The sequence below is a fragment of the Trichoderma ghanense genome (assembly GCF_004382785.1).
Source record: "Trichoderma ghanense strain CCMA-1212 chromosome Unknown scaffold_0, whole genome shotgun sequence".
NCBI classification, from domain to species: Eukaryota; Fungi; Ascomycota; class Sordariomycetes; order Hypocreales; family Hypocreaceae; genus Trichoderma; species Trichoderma ghanense.
In genome coordinates, this window is record NW_027395663.1 from 1 (window position 1) to 25,639 (window position 25,639).

Sequence of the window (25,639 nt, forward strand, 5' to 3'; positions counted from 1 at the left end):
TTCCTTTCTATATTAGCCCCTAACCACTTAACAGTACTACAGTCTTGCGTTTTCTTCCATTCCCTAATATGCTCCTCGACCCATCCTGAGGTAAAGTCGCCTTCCTGTTCCCCCTTGCGTTCACTCCCATGCTGTAATGATCCTAAAAGAATGCATTTCTTTCGATCGCTTCCCTCCCATTTCCATTGTAGGCAGCTAGGGTCCTCGGCACAAGCACGGCTGCACTGCTCGGAGGATCCGACGACGACTTCAGGTGGCGGATCGAACGCGTCAAAACGGCCGCCATCCCAGTTTTCACGCGATGGAACCGTACCAGGTTTGTGAAATTCCCACACGTCAGAGTACAATAACGGCCGCTTGTAGCTTATTAGCCATGTCCGAGGGTTTGCGTAGCCGCCCACATTAGACAGTAGAAGGAGGGACAAGCTGAATGTAGGAAGCCACTTACCTGGGACTTATGATGGCTCAATTCCCAACGAAACAAATCTACCATATCTTTTGGGGATGTCTTGTGCAGACTTATCAGTGGCTGGCACCAATGCTGGCCATTGAAAGGAATATCATGAAGGCCATAGTCACTAAACATGGGCCAGTGACCATGCATAGGAATGCCAAGTTCCCATAGCACCCATCCGAGAACGCTATCACCACAGCATTCGTCGTCGTGGTTCAAATAGCTAAATCTTATAGAGAGCGGGTCATCTATATATTGCCCATGCGAGCCAGTGGTGCGCTGCAACAGGGTCTTCATAGTTCCTCGACTGATGACATATCCAGGGCCCCCATTGGCAAATAACGTGCCTTGGTCTCCCCGTTTCGGGTCACGGCGTCCAGGCGATGGGGAGCCCATGTAGACATTCTCATCTGGATCGTATAATTGAAGAAATCGGAAGAGGTTGTCCCAGAATATATACCTGGAATAGAAAGCGTCAATGCTGCAAAGCGCCAATTGGGATGCAGGACCACTTACGTGTCTGTCTCATAAAAGACATAGAAGTCCCTATCGGGTTTCATGGCCCAGGCCCTTTCCATCATCGGTAAGAATTTGAACTTGTCAAGTGCCCATCCATTGATGTGCTTTCCTTGTGCTTCAGTATCCAAAGTACCTTTAGTTTGCATTTCTTTCTGGGTAAGGTACTCTTCCCACATCTTGAAAACCGTGGTATTATAGTGAGAGCTAGGTAGATGGGCTAGAATGTCGATGGCATGATGGCCCCCGATTTCTTCGTCGAGATCGGAGAAGACGATCAGTTCTTCTGGTGTAAAGCAGGCACTGGTGCTGTCCATCTGCGCCTTCAACCTTTCCTTATCATCGCCATGGCCCGTCTTGAGCACTGGCTGTATTCGTGACAAAACATGTTTGGGGAATGATTTGCAGAGTTCGCGGATTGAGTCTGTGCCTGGGCGTACAGACGCGGGGAGGAATTCGGTCACGGTATGGTGTGTAGAGTCGTTGGTCAGTGGGTATATCTGGTAGGGCAGCGTCGGGGCCTTCTCCGGTTCTCTGAGGTTGAGCAGAATGACAAATAGTGATACAAGACAAAATGCGAAGACAGCGATGTTCTGAATAAGTCGGCTATGCAATGCATGTGGTATAAAAAGCGGCCGCGACAGCTTTATAGCAAGGGCCATTCTACTTCCGATGTAGATGAATCTTAAAAATGTTTGAGGCTACACTAGAGAAGTATAAGCTGTAGTAAGAATATCCTATACTACTAAGTAGTGCGTTTTTACATACTATAATAAATTTACATAATATATAATCTAAAGTATAATACTTTTATACTATGAGTTAAGGTTTTATTTTTCTTTTTGAAAATAATTAAAGACTATGATTTATATAATAAAGCTTAGATGAAGTGATAATAATATACCAAAATGTAAAGATATTAGGAGTAGCACATAAGCTCAATCGTGAGTTGTTAGAGGAGCTTATTTTACCGTGAGTTCGAAATGGTACTAGCCGCACATCATGTTCTTGACCTTACCTAATCTGCCAGCAGCACGCTTGTCAGCTGCTACTACCACTAGTAGGTAAGGTTCGATACGAAGGGATGCTGTCAATCCTCAAAACTTCATCCGCACGCATCTCCGTTTGCGAGAGTCCAGTCTGATTACCGGGATCAACGGTCCAGGACCCTTTGGGCTGCTCACAATGGAGCTGGATACTTTTCAAGTTCGCTTCGGCGAAATTGCTCACGCCGTGTCTTCCAATTTCCAGAAGCTCCCCGGTTCAGCCATGCTGGTGCGATACATCCAATCGAGCTACCAGAACGATCCTGTGCGATCGGCCATTGAACTGGTCCTCGTTCTCTTCTTCATACGCTACCTGATGTCGCCCTCGTACTCTACTCACAAGCAGAATTTCGTTAAACTACGAGAAGCTGTATGTTGCCCAAGTTGCCCCGACTAACCCGCGATCAACGCGCTCTTACTTACCCTCTGTTATTCTAGGAGATCGAGGAGTTGATTGATGACTGGACTCCCGAGCCCCTGGTAGCGGACCAGACTCCCACGGAAGAACTCGAGAACGAAAAACTACCGGTTATTGTCGGGTATGTCAGGTCGCTTTACAAGTACGTTGCGTTTTACTGATCATTGAGCCCTTGTCCCAGGCCGACGGGTCCGAAAGTCAAGTTATCCAATGGACGTACAGCCATCAATCTTGCATCGTACAATTTCTACAACTTCAACGCGAACGACCAAATCAAGGAAAAGGCTATCCAAACCCTGCGTACATATGGTGTTGGCCCTTGTGGCCCCCCCCAGTTCTACGGCACCCAGGACGTCCATGAAAAAGCCGAGTCGGATATTTCGGCGTTCCTCGGCACGGAAGGCTGCATTGTATATGCGCAGACATTCTCGACGGTATCAAGTGTGATTCCCGCTTTTTGCAAGCGCGGCGATGTCATTATTGCCGATGCTGCTGCCAACTACTCCATTCGCAAGGGCCTGCAGATCTCAAGAAGCAACATCAGATGGTTCAAACATGGAGATATGAACGATTTAGAGAAAGTGATGAAGTCGGTTGCAAACGAACAGGCAAAGTCAGGCAAACTGACTCGTCGGTTTGTTGTCACAGAGGGCCTCTTCGAGACAACAGGTGATGTTACGGATCTGCCCCGACTGGTTGAGCTGAAGGAAAAGTACAAATTCCGCATCATCTTGGACGAAACATGGTCATTCGGAGTACTGGGGCGAACTGGACGTGGTCTCACCGAAGCACAAAACGTCGATCCGCAACAGGTGGACATGATTATTGGATCACTCTCCGGTCCCCTGTGTGCTGGAGGTGGGTTCTGTGCGGGATCTAAAGATGTGGTTGTGCACCAGCGCATTACTTCCTCCGCTTATACCTACTCTGCCGCCTTGCCCGCTATGCTGGCCATGACAGCGAGCGAGTCCGTGAAACTACTGCAATCGAATCCTGAGGTGCTTGTTCAATGCAGAGAGAATATCCGAGCATTGAGGGCTCAGCTTGACCCACGTAGCGATTGGGTCGTATGCACCAGCTCACTGGACAATCCCATCTTGCTTCTAGTACTCAAGCCCGAAGTCATCAAAGGAAAGAGATTGACGGTGGAAGATCAAGAGAAAATCTTGATGGAATGCGTCGAGGAGGTACGTGGATTTTGCAAATACTGACTGATTCTCTCGATGCGCGCAATTGATGGCTAACAATCACCAGTGTCTAGCAAACGGTGTTCTTATCACCCGACTGAAGACAAGGCCATATGCAAATGCAATGGCGGCCAAGGATGGAGAATGGACACTCCAGCCAGCCCTCAAAGTGTGCGTCACTTCTGCGCTACCTAAAAAGGATATTGAAAAGGCGGGCATCACGATTCGCCACGCTATCACGAAGGTCATGACTCGGAAATCAACCAATAAGGCCATCTAACTCACGACTTGTACACCTCCTACCCACCGGCTGTCTGGTTCTTTACTCCTTGATTTACCTTTTCAGACGAAGCCATTGAACTTACGAAATAGAGAGCTCTCCGTACAAATTATATATCTTTAATCACATAGTAATACTAATAACTCCACTTATGAGAACAACCGAGGAGCAGGTATATATAGGGACATAATAACAGACCTTGAATAGTAATTGACGAACGAATTACCTTGGATTGTCGGTTGATGTTGTGGCAGCTTGAAACAGCCAGCTGGACTCGGAGCTTATTGTTGCAACGTCCAGCTTTTAGTGGTTATCTAATCAGTCTAAAACGGCTGGTCCACCTGGGGAGTGTCCTCAGTCAAGGGGCCTAGAGACAACAGGTAGCAGGTATCCAAGGTAAGATATACTACTACGTCGTATAGGAACCGAGCTTCTCAGGTATTCCTGGACCTTGCAAGCCTTTATGAGACTAGAATTCCCGGAGCCTCGCAGCTCGCTGTCACCCTCCCAGCTGACGTCGAGCCACTAAGTGGTGGATTTGTTCTTGTCTGTCGCGATCAGCAGCTGACATGCCGCGACTGCTCTGTATGTGCTTCTGTCTCTGCAGCGCAGCCAATGCACTAACTGATGTCACTTGAAGCTACCGCGCTGTCATTGCGTCGCGACCCTCGGCTGCTCAAGATCCCCCCATACGTGTCTGCCCTCTGCATCGTCATTGGCGTCGTTTGGCTCCTCCTGCTGCCCCTGGACAACTATTCGAGGCGGACCTACGTATCAGAGAACGCTCTTCTGCCTGGCCAGGTGCACACATACTTTGGAGGCAGCGAGCAACACATCTTCCGAGCATTCAGGCATGAGGTAGACCTGCTAGCCAGTAAGAACAACTACGAGTCTGTGGCCGAAACCTGACCTCTGGGTGACCGTGGCGGAATACATGGCTGACGAGGTGTCCAGGGTCAATGACAAGCTGGAAACTATCTTGACCGGCTTCGGAGTCAAAGTCGGCCGACAGAACTATACCTATCACTCGGCCGGCGAGATATACAGCGGCGAGAATGTGTACGGCATCTTGCAAGCTCCACGGGGCGATGCTACCGAGGCCATCGTCCTTGTGGCTGCGTGGAAGAGCATAGATGAACAACTCAACCGCAACGGTGTTGCGCTCGTCCTCACTTTGGCTCGCTATTTCAAACGTCAGTCGGTGGTTCAGCTGCTGGAATTTTGAGCTTGAAGTATCAGTCCCTTTTAGCTGACAATCTGCAGGCTGGTCGCTATGGTCAAAGGATATAATTCTTCTTCTACCTCCAGATAGTACAACGGGCACGCAAGCTTGGGTCGACGCATATCATGATGCGCATGATTCCGAACACATTGCGCCATTGCCGCTCAAGTCTGGCGCGCTTCAGGGAGCCCTCGCGATCGACTATCCTCATGAGGAGCGGTATCACGAACTCCACATCATCTACGACGGCACGAATGGCCAACTGCCCAATCTTGACCTCATCAACTCAATTGTCAACATCGCAGGTGGTCAAATGGGCATTGAAACTACTGTCCAGCAAATGGCTGGCCACACCGACAGTTACCACGACCGACTTCAAACGATGCTTCGCGGTATGCTCTATCAAGGCCTTGGGTACCCGACAGGCCCCCATAGTAGCTTCATTCCCTATCATGTCGACGCCGTAACTCTGCAGCCCACCGGCCAAGGATGGCACGACGAGATGGCCATGGGCAGGGTTGTGGAGGGATCTTTCAGAAGTCTCAACAATCTCTTGGAGCATCTGCACCAGAGCTTTTTCTTCTACCTGCTCATGCAGAAGAATCGCTTTGTTAGCATTGGCACGTATCTTCCTAGCGCTATGCTGCTTGCTGCCAATTTCACCATAATGGCCATCTTTCTTTGGGTGAAAAGTGGGCAGCCGATGGCCAAGAAAGGAGCCTTGGAGGAGTCAAAGGGCGGCGATTTGGATCGCAAAGGGGTCGCCAAACCGGCGTCTTGGTCGCCTCCTGCAGCAGAGCGGAACCTTCTCTCGCCGCTTGCCCTCGTTGCGACATGCCACGCCATCTCTGCGATTCCATTGTTCGTCTTCAACCACCTTGGCATGAAGGTGAGCCAGAACACACATCCCTGTTTGACGATTGCTTGGACCCTGAGTGCTGACCGAATTCTGTTTGTAACCAGAGCTTGCCGCTGGCGTTTGGAATCTTTTCTGCGTCATCAACTGCCCTTCCAGCTGTCTTCTCCTTGGCCGTCGCCTCTCTCCATAAGCCCACCTCGCAGTACTTTCAGCTTACAAAATCCTTCTCGCTGTTGATTCTTGGCGTATCTCTCGCCACGCTTAGCACACTCAACTTCTCACTCGCTTTTCTGGTCGGGCTTTTGGCTAGCCCTCTCACTTTTATTCAGCCAACCAACAACCGGGCTTCTAGATGCATTTTGGCAGCGCTGTTGATCTTGGTTTCACCGCCGAATGTCATTTCAACTGCAGCATGGGCCAGCGGCCTCACCATGTCGGAAGTGTTGAAAGCCGCCAGCTTAGGTTGGAACGTGTGGGGGATGTATACACCAGTCGTCATATGGTGTGTGTGGTGGCCCGCCTGGCTTATCGGCGCGACGAACACTCTCAGTCCTGTTTTATAGATGTGACGAGATGTCCGTTCTCTCAGCCGTTGTACTGGCTTTGATCTTCTCTCTTGTAGAATAAAACACAAGCTTTAACGGGTGCGTAGACCTCCCGGGTTATTACTTTGCGACCCACGAAGTAGGCAGAGCATAATCACCAGATGCAAAAGACGCACAAAAAAAAAAGAAAAGAAAAAAAGAAAAACAAGATTGCATGCTGCTCAAGAGCTCAATGGGATTGAGGTGCGTTTTGCGGTGCGCTACTCTACGTATCGCCTCTCCGATCAAGTATTTTGCACAATCCACTGAGGTGCCATCGACTGTGGTGATGCTTATGCGGCCCAAACATCTTGACCAGCCGCCTCAATCCAGTTCCCAAGCTGGTTGACATTCGAGTCCCACTCGAGCAGCCGGTTGCGCATACTTTCAATCTGTTTCATATCCAGCACCTTGGGCTGCACCCAGGTGATGTGTGCAATCTGGCTTACTTGGTCTATCGATCCGCGAAGGAGGCCGAGGCTCAAGGCCTTCATCACCAGATGCTCGATTTCTTGAGGCTGAACCTTGGTTTCCTGAGAAATAGTAGCAAAGGACATGGTCCTGTCGTGCGGTGGTCTGCGAAAGACAGCTTCCGTCAGCGCGGCCAGGTAGATCTTCTGTCGGAGGCTGTCCGAGTTGTCCTTTAGCAGCTGGTTGGACGCAATGTGATCTGAAAGAAGGTCGTAGGCGGCGAGGTCTCCCCGGTTGTAGGCGAAGAGGAGGTCGCGCAACCAGGCATTCTCCTCGCTTCGGCCCAGGGTGTCCAGAATGGGATGCAGCAATAACTCGCCAAAGTTATAGATGCTGGTAGATACGAGGGCGGCAACGCTGAGGTAGTAGGCTCTTCGGAGTCGTTCCTCGTCAGAAAGCGTTGACAGGTCGATGCACGCTAGGTAAAGAAGGGCCGTCCGGTAGTAGTTTGCAAAGTCCGCCTTGCGCTAACAGACAGCCAAGTTAGTGACGATGTCCAGAAAGGCCCTGCGCCGCGTGTGCGAGAAAACACACCTGATAGTAGCTGGCACTGGCATCGTAAAACGCGGCGTGGACCACCGCCTCAACAGAGTCGAATGAATCCAGCAGCTTCTCTGCGGCGTCTAGATCCCGCTTTGCATCGTCCAGCTCGCCGAGGCTCAGCTTGACCCGGGCCACTGCAACAGAAGCAAACACAAGCGCATCTTGAGAGTCCTCCGTGTCCACCTTCTTGAGTACTGACTGTAGGAAGGCCAGGCGCTCGCGGTCATCTTTTGATTGTTAGCATCCCAGTAGCCCCCCTGAATAGCTGGAAGCCCGAGACGAACCTTTGCACTGTGCGGCAGCCTTGAGGGCCAGCATCACCAGCTTCAGCTTGTTGATCTTATCGGCAAACTTGAGGATGAAGACATTGTAGAAGGCCAAGCGCTGCGGGGCGCTGCCGTCGTGGTTGAAGAATTCAACGAGGGCGTCTGTGAGTTGGTGCCATAGCTTGCGCTCCCAGTAGTCCTCGAAGTTGAGGATGAGTGGCTGGAGCTCTTCCGGAGCTGCGTCTCGTTGCTCCGCAAGGAAATCGGAGATGCTGTCGTTGCTCATGCTGTAGAGATACCACGACGAGTGGTGATCATGCGAGGATTGTCGAGCTCGATGGACGATTTGACTAGGGACAGAGGACGTATCGTCGTGAAGTAGAGTTATTGCCCAGGCAGGATGTTGTAAGGGGCACAGCGCTTTCGGATTTGGAGTTGTTTGTCGAGAGGTTGTTCAAGATGTTCAAGGTGGTGGTGGTGGTTGATAGGTAGTCTGAAGTAACTCCGTATGCAAGGCAGCCTTACTACATGGGTCGCTGCAGCGAATAACGTGGCAGCTAGCTGCCTAGCGCATTGATTTGCGGCCTTGTGCGACCTGAGCGATGACGGAATACTGTACGCCTTCAAGGACCAGATCGGACTATTAGCGTGACACAGGAGGCTCTTTAAGCTTGGGTAGGTCGCACTCGAGGTACGAAGGGACAAGGACAAAGAACTGAAACTGCTCTTTATACCTTGAATACGGTAGTCTAGTCTCTGCTTAACCGCTTCATTCAAACATCTACCTACTATCCCGCCACGGGGAAGCAACTCGATGGAAGGGACTTCGTAGCATCAGCTCTTCGCCGGGGGACCTGGGCGATCTAGAACCTCGGCTCAAGTTATGTAATGCGACAATTGAGTATACCTAGAGGTAGGCAGAGCAGACCTACCCCAACCCTCGGACTCATGGCTTTGAATCCATATCCAACCTATCTACCGGGCACTGAGCTGCATTCCAGCACTGGGTACTAGGCGTATCCAATTTGCTTTGCTTTGATTCGGCGCAAATAACACCTGTCATTCGCACCTGGGAGTGTCTAAAAATCAGGTTATCATACAAGGATACTGAAGGAATCAAAAGACGGGCTATGGCAGCTGCTCTTGTAGCCCTTCCCACGATCCAGCGGCTGAGCCCGCGCTGCATTCGAATCCTGGGCGGCAACCCCGGGAAGTTTGCGCTGCAGGGCACCAACACCTATCTGTTAGGTTCTGGCCATGCTCGTATCTTGATTGATACCGGCGAAGGTCGCCCAGCTTGGATACAGGCGCTGAAGCAAACGCTCGCTGACGAGAATGCGACAGTCAAGTTGGCAGTGATAACACATTGGCATCATGACCACACCGGCGGAATCGGAGACCTGGTCAATGCTTTCCCTCAAGTGAAAGTATTCAAGAATAGCCCGGATGCAGGACAATTGCCTATTCAGAATGGCGATGCATTCCAGGTCGAGGATGCGACTTTAACGGCCTGCCACACACCTGGCCATACAAAAGACCACATGGTGTTCGTGCTTACCGAGGAAGACGCAATGTTTGCGGGCGACAATGTCCTTGGGCAGGGCACTGCTGTGTTTGAGGACCTGGCGACATACCTCCAGAGTCTAAAGGAGATGAAGACACGCTTCTCCGGACGACTTTACCCTGGCCACGGCCCTGTGGTTGATAATGGGCCCGAGAAGATTGCCGAATATATCGAGCACCGCCGCCAGCGAGAGGAGGAGGTCTTGCGGGCAATGATGGGCGGCACTCCGGGCAGTAACCCCAACGGTAACAACAACAGGGAGACCTGGACGGCCATGGACATTGTCAAGATTGTATACAAGGATGTACGTGAGGATTTACACATGACGGCTTGCGGTGGGGTTGTGCAGATGCTGGGCAAACTAGAGCAGGATGGAAGGGTCAGACAGACAGAGGACGGATGGCAGCTGCTGCAAGATGCTAAGAGTGCGACATAATCGCTACTTGAGCTACCTCTTCAACATCAAATAGAGGTTTTGATGGACCAGATGCTGCCTGGTGCAGGTGCGGTGCTGTGCGTACCCTGCCTTACCGAGGCGAATTCGAAGATTTGGAGAGCAAGGCTACCAGCGTTGGATGGAGACAAGCGCAGATTTAGTGCAATACTAGGTATTCCAAAGGTGCGAGTTTGCATGTGATTGTCCCAAACATCACCACCTACCTACCTAGGAACTATTTGTACTAAGATCCCGCCCATACTTCATAGAGCCCGGCACCTCATAGCGTTCTACAGCCATCCTTTTGAGGTTGGCTTTCCACCGCCATGTCGGCCGACTTCTGGGCGGGCTATCTCAGCGGGATCATCGGCATCATAGTAGGCAACCCCCTAGACATTGAGAAAGTACGTCGGCAAACCAGAAGCCATGTGGCCGAGAAACTATACAGCCCAAGCTCTCTGGCCTTTATGAAAGGCACCGCTGCTCCCATCCTCGGCTACGGGGCCCTGAATGCGCTGCTGTTCTTTTCCTACAACCGATCAGAAGCAATGCTGAAAGGCTCGGCATCGACACCGACTGCCGGATGGGTCACCTGGACGGCCGGAGCAGCGAGCGGCCTTGCGGTATGGGTCGTAAGCGCTCCGACCGAGCTGATCAAATGCCGGGCTCAAATGTCCAGGCCCGCCATGTCGAGCTGGGCGATTTTCAAGCAGATCCTGCGACGAGACGGTGTAAGGGGTCTCTATCATGGTGGCGTTGTAACAGCGCTCCGAGACAGCATCGGCTATGGCTTCTACTTCTGGACGTATGAGTTGGCTCATCGCCATTGGCCTGCTGCGCGAGAGCACGACGACGCTGCCTCTGGGAGACGAGACACGTCCAAAGTACTACTGTGCGGTGGCCTCGCCGGAATAGCGACCTGGGCCAGCGTCTTTCCTCTCGACGTCATCAAGTCGCGCCTCCAGACACAGCGACAGCAGTATTCCCACAACGCAGCGACGGATATGGCGGGCAACAGGCGGTATGGAGCGTGGCAGATGGCCAAGGACACGTACAGAGACGGCGGGATTCGTCCCTTTTTCAGGGGCCTAACTGTCTGCAGCGTCAGAGCCTTTTTTGTTAATGCCATACAATGGGCTGTGTATGAGTGGATCATGAGTGAAGTAACCATACGCAATGAAGGTCGAATGAGTCTGCTTCCAGAGGCTGATTCTTAACAAGCTCACGGATACCTACCTATATTTGTTGATACAGTACGTAAGGTAGTCTCTGAAGAGTGTACCTCAGCATATATAAATCATGAAAGTCATCGTACCTTCATAGACCTTTCTTTCTCCTTGAACACCTCTCAAGATTTCAAGCCTCGGGTTGGCTCTACCACTTTCTGATGGTAGAGCCCCCTTGGGGTCTCATGTCTTTCCCACCAAGTTGACGAGGCTTCCCATAAGACGCGCCCAGACCTGGGTGCTTCATTTTCCTCAGTGGCCTGGCAATCATGCTGATGGGAAGTGCTGCAAGAGAATCCAAGCGACCTGTGGTTTCAGGCGCAACATTCAGAAGGCTTGGGCTACCTACCGTATGTACCTTAGAGACTCGGGACATTGCAGTAATACTACTTCGCACCTTCCTCCCAGCAGAAGATGCTTCGTAAGCAAGGAGTTGGTGTTTACATTGGTCACGTGAGACCGCGTTCTAGTCTCGTGCGCCGAACCACGACCCGATCGTATCCCGACGCGTCGATTCATTCAATCCTCGTGTACTGTATGGCTCTGCTTAGAAGCGCCAGCGTGTCGTCTTGTTCCTTTGGATCTTTCTTCTGATACCCTAGTAATTGAGGGCTGCTTTCATTCATCATGACGGCGACGTAGGTGATCTCGACTCCAGTTGACTGAACGTGCATCTTTGTTGACAAACCTAGTCCGCCCTCAATCTCGGCGCTGAAAGATGGAACACCTAGCAGGTTAAATCGCCAGGCATCGAGGCCTCAGAATCTGGAAACGCTTCGCAAACCGTTCAAATGCCCCTCTTCGGCCACCGCAGCATCTACGTCGGATCGCCCTGCTAGAAAGAAGAGAAAGGTTGATTACAGAGGCGCCGATGAAAACGGACCATCGAGTATCGATGCGGTATATGATGGCAGTGGTCGCCAAATACAGTCACTGCCCAAATTCCCAGTCTTTCAAGCGAAGGATAAAAGTGTTGTCTTCCGAAAGGCCTTCTCCGTCCCCCTAAAGGACAAGTCGCAGGCCACATACGATGCATCAAGACCGCCCCCGACACTTGGCCTCAGACGCGGCGTCGTTTTTGTTCCCAAGCCTCTTCACGATCCATCCGGAGAATTCGCCATTGTCCTGTACGACCCCACGGTTGATGCGAAGCCAGTTGCGGCTCAGGAGAACGTGGTGCAGACACAGGCGGAACCCTCCAAAATCGACAGCCCAATCGTGCATAAAAGCCTGGCTGAGATTCTTGGAATCAAGAAACAAGTGGAAGAAGATCACCCAAAAGTGCCGGTTGTCATCGATCCCAAGATTGCCAAATGTCTTCGTCCACATCAGATTGAAGGCGTCAAGTTCATGTATAAGTGTGTCACGGGGCTGGTTGACGAGAAGGCCCATGGATGCATCATGGCGGACGAGATGGGACTCGGCAAAACGTTGCAATGCATTACCCTCATGTGGACGCTGCTGAAGCAGTCTCCCAATGCCGGAAAGTCCACCATACAGAAGGCCATCGTGGTGTGCCCTGCGAGTTTGGTGAAGAACTGGGCAAACGAGCTGACGAAATGGCTCGGACCTAATGCCATCAACCCATTTGCCATTGACGGCAAGGCGCCCAAGGAAGAGTTGAAACGACAGCTTCGCCAATGGGCGATTGCCTCTGGCCGATCCATCACTCGACCGGTCATTATCGTCTCATACGAGACTCTGCGTCTCAATGTTGAGGAGCTCAAGCACACCAAGATCGGCCTGCTATTTTGTGATGAAGGCCATCGCTTGAAGAATGCAGACAGCAACACCTTCAACGCCCTGAACGACCTGGACGTGTCAAGACGAGTCATCCTGACCGGCACACCTATCCAAAACGATCTGACGGAATACTTCGCCTTGACTAGCTTTGCCAATCCAGATCTACTTGGATCGCGATTGGAATTCCGAAAACGTTTCGAAATTCCCATCCTGCGTGGCCGTGATGCAGATGCGACGGAAGAGGAACGCAGACGCGGAGACGAGTGCACCAGCGAACTGCTCGGCGTTGTCAACAAGTTCCTGATTCGCCGAACCAACGATATTCTGTCCAAGTATCTGCCGGTCAAATATGAACATGTGGTCTTTTGCAACTTGGCTCCGTTCCAGATCGACCTCTACAACTATTTCATCACGAGCCCGGACATCCAAGCCCTTCTTCGCGGTAAGGGCAGCCAGCCTCTGAAAGCCATCAACATTCTCAAGAAGCTCTGCAACCACCCCGACCTGCTGAACCTCTCGGATGACCTTCCCGGCTCGGAGAAATGCTTCCCGGATGACTATGTTCCCAAGGAAGCTCGCGGGAGGGATCGGGATATCAAGCCCTGGTACTCGGGGAAGATGCAAGTCCTCGATCGAATGCTTGCCAAGATTCGAGAAGACACCAATGACAAGATTGTCCTCATCAGCAACTACACATCGACCTTGGATCTTTTTGAACGTCTCTGCAGGGATCGCCAGTATGGATGTTTACGCCTTGACGGAACCATGAACGTGAACAAACGTCAAAGGTTGGTTGATCGTTTCAACGATCCAAACGGAGACGAGTTCATCTTTTTGTTGAGCAGCAAGGCAGGAGGTTGTGGCATCAACCTCATCGGAGCCAACCGCCTTGTACTTTTTGATCCGGACTGGAACCCTGCCGCTGATCAGCAAGCCCTGGCTCGAGTCTGGCGAGACGGCCAGAAGAAGGACTGCTTCGTCTACCGATTCATTGCCACCGGCACCATTGAGGAGAAAATCTTTCAGAGGCAGTCTCATAAGCAGAGTTTATCATCCTGCGTGGTAGACTCTGCGGAAGACGTGGAGCGTCATTTCTCCCTCGACAGTCTGAGGGAGCTCTTCCAATATCGGCCAGACACAACCAGCGACACACACGATACATTCAAATGCAAAAGATGCAAGCCCGACGGCAGACAGTTTGTCAAGTCCCCTGCCATGTTATATGGCGATACGAGCACATGGAACCACTTTGTGAATGCTGGGCTGCAGCCCATACAAGATTTGTTGCTTCGGCAAGAGCACGGAGGAAGCGAGGTATCTGCTGTCTTCCAATACATATCGCATTAGAACTAGATTTAGCTGGGCGTTGTCTGCGGTGGCATTGTTTGGGATGCTTTTCTCCAGTGCCGTCACGTCACGGACGAGCCTTGACAAGACGAGAAACGAAATGACGAGACACGAATATGAGCCAAGTACTTATTATTACAATTGCTTTGAACTGCCTGTTCTGGTGCTGCCGGCAGAGGCTGACAAAAAAGCAGCCGCTGCTCCGTCGTATAATAGGGCAAACAGCTCCGTGTGGCGCTACCAGCGGCCGGAGCTCCGTCTAAAGCCACGTCGGGTTCCGAGATGTATTGCCGAGGACTTCGCAAAAGCGAGCTTTGGAACGGCGACCGATGATTCGGCTGCCTCGTGCCGAGGTCAAGGCGCGGCTACTTCGTGCTCCTTTTTGCGAAGTAATTTAGGTATGCGCCTTTGCGCTTCGATACCCGTTCAGCTGATACTGGGTAATATGTTGCATTCCAGTGAAGGCGCCGGGGGATTGGCGGACGGCCATGCCGGTGTGTCTTGACGAGGCCACGCATGCATCGCCGATTTGTCGCCTGGCAATGCACCTCAACAGGTGTTTTGTGATGCTCTGCGGCGAAGCTGGTTGCGACGTCACATGCCTATGGTAGGTAGCGTTTCGCGCACATTCTACAGTACAAAAGCCCGGAAGGCTAGTAGGGGTAGCATCTGATGATGCACCACACGTTTCGCCTTAGCGCTGCAAAGATGGAGGGCACGCTGGAATTACGCAGCTTTGTGGTCAACCACGGGAATCGACGATGCATGAGGCTCTCACTTACTTCATAGTGCTTCCATCATGCGTTGTTTGATCTACGACGAATTATCCCAATCCACATACCTACCTGATGATAGTCGTCCGTACTGTATACCTAGTAGCAGCCACACTCTGTTTCCGCGCTCAGTGCTTCGTAATATCAAATGGAGAAAACATCACTGGACCCAACTTTAGTACTTAGGTACCTACATAGTACCTACATATAGTACTGCCACGTTGTAGCGCCACGAAACCGCCCAGGTAACGGGGCAGCCCGTACGGAGGCTTGGGAGAGCACCTACTACCACTACTAGTTTATCATGAACAGCAAGAGGAGAAGGACAAGCGGAGAAGGAGAAAATACGGGAAAAAAAAAAAAAAATCAAGCCTCCAGCGGAAGGCCAGATGAGCTCGGCTGGACGAGGCAAGGCCTAGCTCGGCACAAATGACACGACGGACCAAGGGATTATGTTTAGACGGCCTGTGAGTGGCCAGGCGGGCTAGGGCCATGCCAGCTCCCAGACGCACATTCTGTCATTGTCCTGCTATCCCGGCCGCGGGGGCTCCATCTATTGCCCCTCTGGGCGTAGCGACTGGTGCCCAGAAGCCGCCGGAAAACACCTCTCCCCCACCCAGGCAAAGCCGACTCTCCACACTGTCTTCTTTATAACAGTCCCCCCCCTCTCGACGGTGATTTTTCTTGTTCCTGATGTTGTCTGATTCCCGCTGCCTTGCCAGCATCACAGCTATTCCAATTGCCTGCAGTCGCTAGACCCTCCCCAATTGGCCGAGTCTGCACCATGCTTGCTTCCAGACAGGTTCTGGGCAGTATTGCTCGGAGCCGCGCCCTGGGTGGCGCGGCCAGCAGCGTCCGCCGTCTGGCTACCGTCTCTGATTCCGCCCTCGACAGAAAGGTACGATAGAGAGAGAGAGAGAGAGAGAGAGCTCTGCTGGTGTGTGCTTGGTGCTCGGGGCGCTGTGCTGACAATTGTTTCCGCGTGCAGGTCCGCCAGAACAACTGGGAGGAGAACAACTTCATCAACTACAAGAAGATGTCCGAGAACCTCTCCATTGTCCGCAGCCGGCTCAACCGACCCTTGACCTTTGCCGAGAAGATTCTGTACTCCCATCTGGACGACCCCCACAACCAGGAGATCGAGCGAGGCAAGTCCTACCTCAAGCTGCGTCCCGATCGTGTGGCTTGCCAGGACGCCACTGCTCAGATGGCCATCCTGCAGTTCATGTCTGCTGGCATGGACTCCGTTGCGAACCCTACCACTGTCCACTGCGACCATCTGATTGAGGCCCAGGTCGGCGGCGCCAAGGATCTTGAGCGCGCCATCAGCATCAACAAGGAGGTCTACGACTTCTTGTCCTCTGCTTGTGCCAAGTACAACATTGGTTTCTGGCGTCCCGGCTCTGGTATCATCCACCAGATTATCCTTGAAAACTATGCTTTCCCCGGTGGTCTCCTCATCGGTACCGACTCGCACACTCCCAACGGTGGCGGTCTTGGTATGGCCGCCATTGGTGTTGGTGGTGCTGACGCTGTTGACGTCATGGCCAACCTCCCTTGGGAACTCAAGGCCCCCAAGGTCCTCGGTGTCAAGTTGACTGGTCAGATGTCTGGCTGGACTGCGCCAAAGGGTACGTCGAATTCCTGCTGAGCTCAGAGTCCACTTTACTGACGTTCCGACTTGCAGACATCATCCTCAAGGTCGCTGATATCCTGACCGTCAAGGGTGGTACCGGCTACATCGTTGAGTACCACGGCCCTGGTGTTGAAGGCATCTCTGCCACTGGCATGGGTACCATCTGCAACATGGGTGCTGAGATTGGTGCTACCACCTCCCTCTTCCCCTTCAACGACCGCATGTATGACTACCTTGCCGCCACCAAGCGCAAGGACATCGGAGACTTCGCCCGCTCTTATGCTGCTGAGCTTCGCGAGGACCAGGGTGCTGAGTATGATCAGCTCATCGAGATCAACCTGTCTGAGCTCGAGCCCCACATCAACGGTCCCTTCACCCCCGATCTGGCCACCCCCATCTCCAAGTTCAGCCAGGCCGTCAAGGAGAACAACTGGCCCGAGGAGCTCAAGGTCGGCTTGATCGGCTCCTGCACCAACTCCTCCTACGAGGACATGTCCCGCGCCGCGTCCATTGCTCGTGACGCTCTCGACCATGGCCTCAAGTCCAAGGCTGTTTTCACCGTGACCCCCGGCTCTGAGCAGATCCGCGCTACCATTGAGCGTGACGGCCAGCTCAAGACCTTTGAGGAGTTTGGCGGCATTGTTCTCGCCAACGCCTGTGGTCCCTGCATTGGTCAGTGGGATCGTCGGGATGTGAAGAAGGGTGAGGCCAACTCCATCCTCTCCTCGTACAACCGAAACTTTACTGGACGTAACGACGGCAACCCCGCTACCCACTCTTTCGTTACTTCTCCTGACTTGGTCGTTGCTCTGTCCATCGCCGGCACCCTGCACTTCAACCCCCTCAAGGACAAGCTGGTTGGCAAGGATGGCAAGGAGTTCATGCTCAAGCCTCCTACCGGCGACGGCCTCCCCGTCAAGGGCTACGATGCCGGCCAGAACACGTACCAGGCCCCGCCCAAGGAGCGTGCCAACGTCCAGGTCCAGGTCAGCCCCACCTCCGATCGTCTCCAGATCCTGGAGCCTTTCGCTCCTTGGGATGGCAAGGACGCCAAGAATGTGCCCATCTTGATCAAGGCCAAGGGTAAGACCACCACCGACCACATCTCCATGGCTGGTCCCTGGCTGAAGTACCGCGGCCACCTTGACAACATCTCCAACAACATGCTGATCGGCGCCATCAACGAGGCCAACAACGAGGCCAACAAGGTCCAGAACTTCACCACTGGCGAGTGGGATGCTGTCCCCGCTGTTGCCCGTGACTACAAGAAGAAGGGCGTCAAGTGGGTCGTCATTGGCGACTGGAACTATGGCGAGGGTAGCTCCCGTGAGCATGCTGCTCTGGAGCCTCGTCACCTGGGCGGCCTGGCTATCATCACCCGAAGCTTTGCTCGTATCCACGAAACCAACCTGAAGAAGCAGGGCATGCTTCCTCTGACTTTTGCTGACCCTGCCGACTATGACAGGATCAAGCCTGATGACCGGGTAAGCTCCCTAAATCTACCTAGGCTCCATGCCGCATGAAGTTGTGATTACTAACAGATTGTATTAGATCGACCTTCCCTGCACCAAGCTTGCTGTCGGAGAGCCCCTCATCATGACTGTCCACCCCAAGGAAGGTGAGCCTTTTGATGTCAAGCTGCAGCACACCTTCAACGAGGCCCAGATTGAGTGGTTCAAGAACGGTAGCGCCTTGAACACCATGGCCAAGAAGTCCAAGAACTAAAGAGGGAGAGAAAATAAAAGATGAGAGTGTGAAAGAAGGCGACGTGGCAGTCATGGCGTTGAAAGCCCACAATTCCGTGAGCTCTCACAAGCGATGAAGAAGTTGTCGCAGGGTGGCCTATCAGGCTCGCTGCGTTAGGAGTCATTATATGCTTTTGAGTGTACTATGTATGTAACTTGTGATTCCCATGTCTAGTATATATAATGAAGGGCAAAATAAAAATGAAAAAAATTATAAACAACAGATGATCAGCCTCACTTGAGATGTGTGACAATCAGGGGAAAGAAAGGGCACGTTGCCATTGCTTGCAGGCTGGAGTAACGGGATGCAGGGAATTTGAGTCGATGGTCATCTACTACTATATGCAGCGCCCGAGGTAAGGTTAAGGTAAGGTAATGAGGGGTAAGTACTATCTATGGAGTTTAGGCAGAGGTACTACCTCCGAGTCGTTGCTTCTATTCCATTGGATGCACTACGCTTCTTAGGCCGGCAAGGCGCCTACGACACATGGGGGCTCCTTCTAGCACTGGGTTCGCTTTACAGCGGGCGCCTTATGTAAACAATTACTGGACGCCATGCGTAGCTCCTCTCCATCACATATACCTACCTACCTACCTACCCTTACCCACCTAACTGGAGCTCTCAACTCCCGCTCCCAGAGATCGACCATCGTCATCGTCACAGCCTCGACCGCCGCTCGTCTCGCTCGACCCAACCAAGCATGAAACATCTAGGAATATGGATGCCAATATCCAGCGAGCGCTGAATGACAAGCTATACGATAAGCGTAAAGTTGGGGCACTCGAGTACGGCACAGGTCCTGCCCAGCTGTCCATGCACTGGCATGTATATGTTGCTTACCGTTGTTGTATGCCCCTAGACTTGAGAAGATAATACGAGACCTTGTTGCTTCTGGCCAGTTTCAACGCGTGGAGGAAATTCTCGAGCAGCTATGTAATGACTATGCTTATGCCGTTCACCAACCACATGCTCGAAATGGTGGCTTGATTGGTCTCGCCGCCGCGGCGATTGCGCTCGGCACGGTACGTTCAGCTTTCCGTATAGCTCGGATGCCGACCGTAGGACGATTCACAATCACCGCGAATGATCTCGTCCTGCCTGCTGCTTTGTTTACTCCGCCGTGTCATGCTCTGTCATAACCCGTCTCTCGTTTGGATCTGTGATGGCGTCTGCGCTGGGCCGTGTCGTTGCTGACGCTCGTTACAGGAGCTACCTCGCTATCTCGTAAACATCGTCCCACCTGTGCTTGCATGCTTCACCGATCAGGACGCGAGAGTCCGATACTATGCCTGTGAGGCAATGTACAACATTGCCAAGGTGGCCAAGGGTGAGATCCTGGCTTATTTCAACAGCATATTCGATCAGCTTTGCAAGGTATGCTCGCCAATCCGCCCTGACTGGACGGGTGAAGGGGTGCGGAGGATTGGAAATGAGGGCTGCCTTACTGACTGGATATTCCTATTAGCTTGGCGCAGATTCCGAACTGTCAGTCAAGAACGGAGCCGAACTCCTGGATCGACTCATCAAGGACATCGTCGCAGAGTCGGCCGCCTCCTACGTTTCAGTACTGGAAACCTCCTCGCTCGAGGATAGTGCTACCACCGGCGAACAACAGCAGAACTTGCCCACTGCCTTCTCATTGCAGCGCTTCATTCCGCTGCTCAAGGAACGCATTCACGTTATCAACCCGTTCACTCGACAATTTCTTGTTGGTTGGATCACCCTTCTGGACTCAATTCCAGACCTGGAATTGGTAACTTACCTCCCGGAGTTCCTTGGTGGGCTTCTCAAGTTCCTCAGCGACCAAAATGTCGATGTCCGAGTGGCCACGCAAAACTGCCTCGACAAGTTCCTCAACGAAATCAAACGAATATCCCAAGTGAAACGCGGACTGGTCGAGAATAGAAAGTTCAAGGAAGGCGGCAAACGGAAGCGCCAAGAATCCATGGACAGCATTGGCGGTCGCCCTAATTTGGAAGAAGGAGACGAGCTTGATTCGGAGGCTTTGAATGACGATGATGAGGACAGCCTGGAGGACGACTGGATCCCCGGCCAGGATGTAGAGATCAACTACAAAGAAATCCTTGATATCCTAACCGCCACCCTCGATTCTCCATTAGGTTTGTTACAACTTACAGGCCTCTCTAGCTTTCATGCTTACGATTTGATGCTGACAATGGTGAAGAGGAGGACTGCCTCCTCGAATCGCTCAGGTGGATCGTGGAATTTCTCGATATCTGCCCCGAAGAAGTGCTGCCTTTCACGCCCAAGATTCTGGCGCATATGCTCCCTGCAATGGCTAGCACCAAGGAGACGATCCGCCTTGCTGCGACAAGAGTCAACACCTGCTTGATGGACTACGTGGTTTCTCTATCAGATGAGTCTGATGTCAATGCAAGCCAGGGATCACGACTCCCGTGGGGACAAGAAAAGCAAGAGAGCAGTAGCCTCGGTCGGACATCGATGTCCAACTCAAGGGATACCGAAATACGCAGCGCGACGCCGGGCAGTGGTCGGATGTCTTCCGCTGCAAACGCTGCACCCGATGCGACCCAGGTCCAAGCCAATCTCGACTACACTGCTGCTGTGAACTCGCTGACCCTACTCTTTCTAAATGACCATGAAGCTACCCGTGTAGCTGCTCTCACTTGGCTCATCATGCTACACAGGAAAGCGCCGCGCAAGGTACTGGCTTTCAACGACGGCACGTTTCCGGCGCTTCTCAAGACGCTTTCCGATCCTTCTGATGCTGTTGTGACTAGAGATTTACAGCTCCTGTCTCAGATATCTCGCAACAGCGAGGACGATTACTTCGCCAGTTTCATGGTAAACTTGCTACAGCTCTTCTCTACGGATCGAAAGTTGCTGGAAACCAGGGGCAATCTCATCATACGGCAGCTTTGCATCAGCCTCAGTCCAGAACGCATATATCGGACGCTGGCCGAATGCATCGAAAAGGAGGAAGATGTCGAGTTCGCCAGCATCATGGTGCAGAACCTGAATAACAATCTGATCACGGCACCTCAGCTAGCGGAAGTGCGCAAGCGGTTGAGAAATCTGGAAACAAAGGTATTTGGAAGCCGTCTCCCCCTTTTCCTCACAGCTAGATGGGCAAGCTTCGACTAACAACGGCGTGCAGGATGGCCAGACTCTGTTTGTAGCTCTGTTCAGGTCGTGGTGCTACAACGCGGTTGCAACGTTCTCTCTCTGCTTGCTCTCTCAAGCTTACGAACAGGCATATCATCTATTGCAAATCTTGTAAGTTTGACTCGCAGGTTGTCCTCTGTACCATGATCGAGAGACGCTAATAATCGGAAAGTGGTGAATTGGACATGACGGTTAACATGCTGATCCAAGTCGACAAGCTGGTTCAGCTTATTGAATCCCCTGTTTTTACATGTGAGTGCTCGACGTGAGCCATAGAAGAGGAGCGACGTGTGGAACCGAACGGCACCTTGCTAATGTACAAAACCTCTTGATAAAACAGATTTGCGCCTGCAACTACTGGAACCCGAGAAGTATCCCTACTTGTACAAGTGCATGTATGGGATCCTGATGCTTTTGCCCCAGTCCTCTGCATTTGCTGCCTTGAAAAATCGGCTCAACAGTGTAAGCTCGATTGGATTCTTGCAAGTGGTACCGCGAAGGTGAGTTTTGCCAACAATCTTGGTCCTTTGAGTTTGAAGTCATGGCGTCTCGGATATTAACAGACGGCGCCGAATGCAGCATGGCAGCTGCGCCAACCTCGTCGAACTATGACCGACCAAACCGACTGAAGGGGCGGGAGGATGGAGCGATACGGTGGGTTGAGCTCCTGGAGAAATTTCGCAGTGTCCAGGAAAGAGCAAGAAGAAGCCAACGACACAGCACGGAGATTGAGGACACCCTGTCGGCTGGAGTTGGCGACTTTCGGATGGGAGGAGACGCGTCACCGGAGAGCAAACCTAGAGACGGCATGCGAGGTGGCCCTGTTGGTCCAGCTGTGCCATTGAAAGACCAGGCTCCAGTCATAGCTTCGCCGCCGGTTAAGAAATCAGGGCTCGGGAGGCAGTTTGGAAGATTGGGAGGCGCCGTTTCGGGGAAGAACCGTCGAAATCAGTAGATACCATGACAATACCTTGAGGGAACAAGAGACAGTAATGATATAAGAGCTTGCAACGACGATGTTGAATAGGGCAGTGCCGAATCCGGGTCTGACGCTCTTGACCACGGTAACCCCTGGAATCTCTCGGTGCCCGTATTAAGGATGATGTCACATGTTGCCGCCTTTGAAGTGGACTAGACCCTCAAGATGGACCCAACAGTTGAGATGCAGTCGGTTACCTCGCGTCATGCTGCGAAAGGGCAGCAATCTGCTCGCTAAGCTCCCTCACATGAAATATCAAGGCCTGATATTGCTGCTCCAGCTCAATGACATCGCCAATTGCAGGGTGCGGCGTGGCGACGGACGCACCAAGAGCCGTGACACGGTCGTGGAGATCGGGCAGTTGGGCAGAAACGGTCTTGATCCTCCGCTGGACATCCAGGTTCTGCTTGGCCAGATCCGAGGGCGGCTTGTAGCAATCGCTCTGCAGCGTAAGGAGCAGCTCCTCGGCGACCTCGGTCTCCCTCTGGAGGTGGCGCTCAAAGGCGTCGACCCGGGCGGCCGTCTGCTCGGCGCCGTAAATCGTGCCCTGGAGACGCAGCATCAGGCGGCCAATGTGGTCCGGGTCGGGGCTCGCGGTGGCGGCCTCCGAGGCCAAGGCCGTGAGGACGTCGAGGGCGCTCGCGCCGTCCTTGGGCAGGCTGTGCTCTATGGCGTCGAGCAAGTGGCCCTTTGTGAGCGCGGTACTGCTACCGCTGTTGTTGCTGTTGTTGTTGTTGGTGGTGGTGATGGTGTGCGGCTCAGCCCGGTCGTGGCCGCTGAGCCCCTGGAGAGCCGTGGCGTCGACCCGCGCCAGGAGGCGGCGCTGGTCATCGGCCGCCTCGTTGATGGAGACGAGGGCCAGCAGCGCCTTGAGCGTGTCCTGATTCCGCTCAAAGGGCGGCAGCGCGCTCTTCCATGCGGGGGACTTGGCCGCGAGCCAGGCGTCGACGTAGGACCAATCCCGGGCGGTGGATGCTGCGATGCGGGCGACGGACGGCGAGAAGATGGCTGCCGAGTTTTCGGCGAGCCGGTGAGCCATTGCGCTGGAATTGGAATTGACTGCTTGAGTAACGGCTGTGAACGTGGGCTGTGTGCTGTGTCCAAGACGATTTGAGCGTGTGGGTAGATGAAGTTGGGAGTTCTGAGGTGTTGATGGTGACAACCTTGAATGCTGCTCAAGTATTCTGCATGTCAGGCAGTACTAAATTAATGCATGCATGCCAGCTCACAGCGTCTTATCACTCCAGACACCGAGGGGGGTGATTGGCCGAATGCAGGACAAGAGCAGGTATCTAGAATTCAATGTATAGATAAGTTTGATATACCATATCGATCTAATCGTAAAGCGAGTATCGTCAAGTCATACAGAATACTAAGATGGATATCGTTTACAGTTGGGGAATTAGGTAGCCCGCCACTTATACACCTTCTCACACACCTTGGGTATGGGTATCCACTCGTCAGCTCTTGACCATGGCCCATTTCTCTGCAATGATGCCCATGATTTCTTTCTGCGGGATGGTTGGATTCTCGCTCTTCACAATCTTCATCTGCTCCTTGACAAACAACTGATATCCGCTCAGTTGGCCCGTCGCCGCAGTCTGGCGTGGCGTCGGCTTTGTCTGCTCAAGCGCCGCCTTGCAAGCGCCGCATCGATGCCTCTTGGGGTCGATGCTTTTGGAGTGCCGCTTATACTCGCATCCGCAGGCTGTGCACGCCCACACGTACTTGAAGTCGATCTCGTAACTATGTTTGGTGGTCACTTTGATGCCCTGTGAAGCAAATATATGGGAGCATTTTGCCGCCCACGCCTTGAACTCTTTCCCATGCGGGTTGTCCGTGATGCCATTGATCATGAAATTGGCCAAATGGCAGAACTCGTGAGCAATGACATTCAACAGGCGCTGCTCGTCATCAATGACCTTCTCAGAAAGCTCGATAGAAGAATGGTGCCGATACTGCTTCACACCAGCAGTACCGCTGTCGCCTGTTTGCTTCGAGATGACGGCCTCTCGCTTCCAGTTTGCCCGGCCAGCTGTAGTCTTCAGAGTGTTGCTCCACACAATCTTGACGCCACCGGTAGATTCTGTCAGTTCGCCAATCTTGCCGTGGGTAATTCGGGTATCGAGTTGGCTCAGGAAATCCGTTGCCAGTCGGGTTCTCTTTGCCTCAAACGACTTCTTGGTCTGCTTTTTTGCAGAGGTCGTTTTCGGGGCTGTGAGTCGAGTAGGGTTGCTTTCGGAAATAATAGGCGGCACATTGCATTCATCATCCGAAACAAGAAGCCCCAAGATATCTGCGATGTGGGCCTTTTCATTTGGGAGAGCAGGCTTTGTCTGCCTGCTTTTCTTGGAGGACAGTATGGGACAGCTCGGTGAATAGTCCAGTTGTAAATTGTCTTCTCCTAGCGAAATATGCTGATCAATCGAGAGCCGCGAGAATGGTCGAACTACACCTTTCCCACCAGGAGATGGCGAACGCTGACCGGATTTTGTATTTCGACTCCCTTTTGATGATACCTGGCGAGGGTGTTGCGTCGCTGGTTCTTCTTCTTGGTCACTGCTGTCTGAAAGCTCGATTGTGAGAAGCTGAGACTGGCGCGATCTCGGAGATTTGCCGCCAGAAGTTGACGATGGAGTCACGGAGGTCTTATCGTTTATCTTCAAGGGGCTTCGGGGTAGTGGTTGCGGCTCCTTTGTGAAACTTGTGCTGTTCCTGCTCTTCTCAGTCATGCCTGATCGAGGCCTGGAGTCCTGCTGTCTGGATTCCTGTCCGTGTACCGTCCGACGGCGATTCAGAAAACCATCATCCTTCTTGCCAATCACATCATCCCCGAGCTTGTTTGACGATGGCCACCATCTCTCCTGTATGCCTTCTTTCGCCGGAGATGGGTTAGTTTCTTCGCGTACCGTATGGCTCAAGCGCAAGAGTGGATTAGGCTTTTTGTTGATTCCGCCCTCTGCAGCAGAAGCATCATCATCTTCTTCTTCCAAGCTGATGGTTGTGGTTTCTTTCAAGGTGGGATACAAAAGTGTCCTTGATCGCCAGGGCTGCAGCTGGGTGGTGCGGCCGGGGAGACGCGCCAGAAGGACGTCTAATGTCGGAAGATCGTCGTCGTCGTCGTCGTCGTCGCTGTAATGATAAGGGCTGCTTGGTTGAGTATTTGCCATATTAACGATGCAGCGCCATAACAGTA

At 52.6% G+C, this 25,639-nt stretch overlaps 8 protein-coding genes across 8 annotated transcripts; 4 read left to right on the top strand and 4 right to left on the bottom strand.

Moving 5' to 3' along the window:
- Window positions 1–26: 26 nt before the first annotated feature.
- CCMA1212_000001 (uncharacterized protein) lies at window positions 27–1,654 on the bottom strand (the record flags this gene model as incomplete). The annotated part of the gene is made up of 3 exons (XM_073697487.1): window positions 971–1,654; window positions 449–914; window positions 27–356 (listed from the first exon to the last, which is right to left on the bottom strand). Coding segments are annotated over exons 1-3 (1,458 nt in total), but the record flags the coding sequence as incomplete, so codon positions are not given.
- Window positions 1,655–2,155: 501 nt separating this feature from the next.
- On the top strand, window positions 2,156–6,545 carry CCMA1212_000002 (Serine palmitoyltransferase 1; the record flags this gene model as incomplete). The annotated part of the gene is made up of 9 exons (XM_073697488.1): window positions 2,156–2,386; window positions 2,455–2,555; window positions 2,616–3,621; window positions 3,689–3,792; window positions 4,324–4,490; window positions 4,542–4,791; window positions 4,856–5,094; window positions 5,165–6,012; window positions 6,087–6,545. The coding sequence occupies 9 exons, from the start codon at window positions 2,156–2,158 to the stop codon at window positions 6,543–6,545; spliced, it is 3,405 nt and encodes a 1,134-aa protein (XP_073563635.1).
- A 314-nt stretch (window positions 6,546–6,859) lies between these two features.
- CCMA1212_000003 (putative 26S proteasome regulatory subunit rpn9) lies at window positions 6,860–8,132 on the bottom strand (the record flags this gene model as incomplete). Its single annotated transcript, XM_073697489.1, has 3 exons — window positions 6,860–7,504; window positions 7,572–7,807; window positions 7,865–8,132. 3 exons carry the CDS (start codon window positions 8,130–8,132, stop codon window positions 6,860–6,862), a joined length of 1,149 nt encoding a protein of 382 aa, XP_073563636.1.
- An 804-nt stretch (window positions 8,133–8,936) lies between these two features.
- On the top strand, window positions 8,937–14,162 carry CCMA1212_000004 (DNA repair protein rhp54; the record flags this gene model as incomplete). The annotated part of the gene is made up of 4 exons (XM_073697490.1): window positions 8,937–9,835; window positions 10,156–11,009; window positions 11,050–11,099; window positions 11,765–14,162. The coding sequence occupies exons 1-4, from the start codon at window positions 8,977–8,979 to the stop codon at window positions 14,160–14,162; spliced, it is 4,161 nt and encodes a 1,386-aa protein (XP_073563630.1). The 5' UTR covers window positions 8,937–8,976.
- A 1,529-nt stretch (window positions 14,163–15,691) lies between these two features.
- Window positions 15,692–18,296, top strand: CCMA1212_000005 (Aconitate hydratase; the record flags this gene model as incomplete). The annotated part of the gene is made up of 4 exons (XM_073697491.1): window positions 15,692–15,833; window positions 15,924–16,566; window positions 16,623–18,055; window positions 18,123–18,296. The coding sequence occupies exons 1-4, from the start codon at window positions 15,720–15,722 to the stop codon at window positions 18,294–18,296; spliced, it is 2,364 nt and encodes a 787-aa protein (XP_073563631.1). The 5' UTR covers window positions 15,692–15,719.
- Window positions 18,297–18,871: 575 nt separating this feature from the next.
- Window positions 18,872–22,419, top strand: CCMA1212_000006 (uncharacterized protein; the record flags this gene model as incomplete). The annotated part of the gene is made up of 10 exons (XM_073697492.1): window positions 18,872–18,875; window positions 18,958–19,102; window positions 19,177–19,339; window positions 19,524–19,691; window positions 19,783–20,437; window positions 20,503–21,386; window positions 21,457–21,575; window positions 21,637–21,716; window positions 21,805–21,964; window positions 22,044–22,419. 10 exons carry the CDS (start codon window positions 18,872–18,874, stop codon window positions 22,417–22,419), a joined length of 2,754 nt encoding a protein of 917 aa, XP_073563632.1.
- Window positions 22,420–22,636: 217 nt separating this feature from the next.
- CCMA1212_000007 (uncharacterized protein) lies at window positions 22,637–23,482 on the bottom strand (the record flags this gene model as incomplete). Its single annotated transcript, XM_073697493.1, has 1 exon — window positions 22,637–23,482. The coding sequence occupies one exon, from the start codon at window positions 23,480–23,482 to the stop codon at window positions 22,637–22,639; it is 846 nt and encodes a 281-aa protein (XP_073563633.1).
- Window positions 23,483–23,903: 421 nt separating this feature from the next.
- CCMA1212_000008 (uncharacterized protein) lies at window positions 23,904–25,613 on the bottom strand (the record flags this gene model as incomplete). The annotated part of the gene is made up of 1 exon (XM_073697494.1): window positions 23,904–25,613. One exon carries the CDS (start codon window positions 25,611–25,613, stop codon window positions 23,904–23,906), a length of 1,710 nt encoding a protein of 569 aa, XP_073563628.1.
- Between the last annotated feature and the right edge of the window lie 26 nt (window positions 25,614–25,639).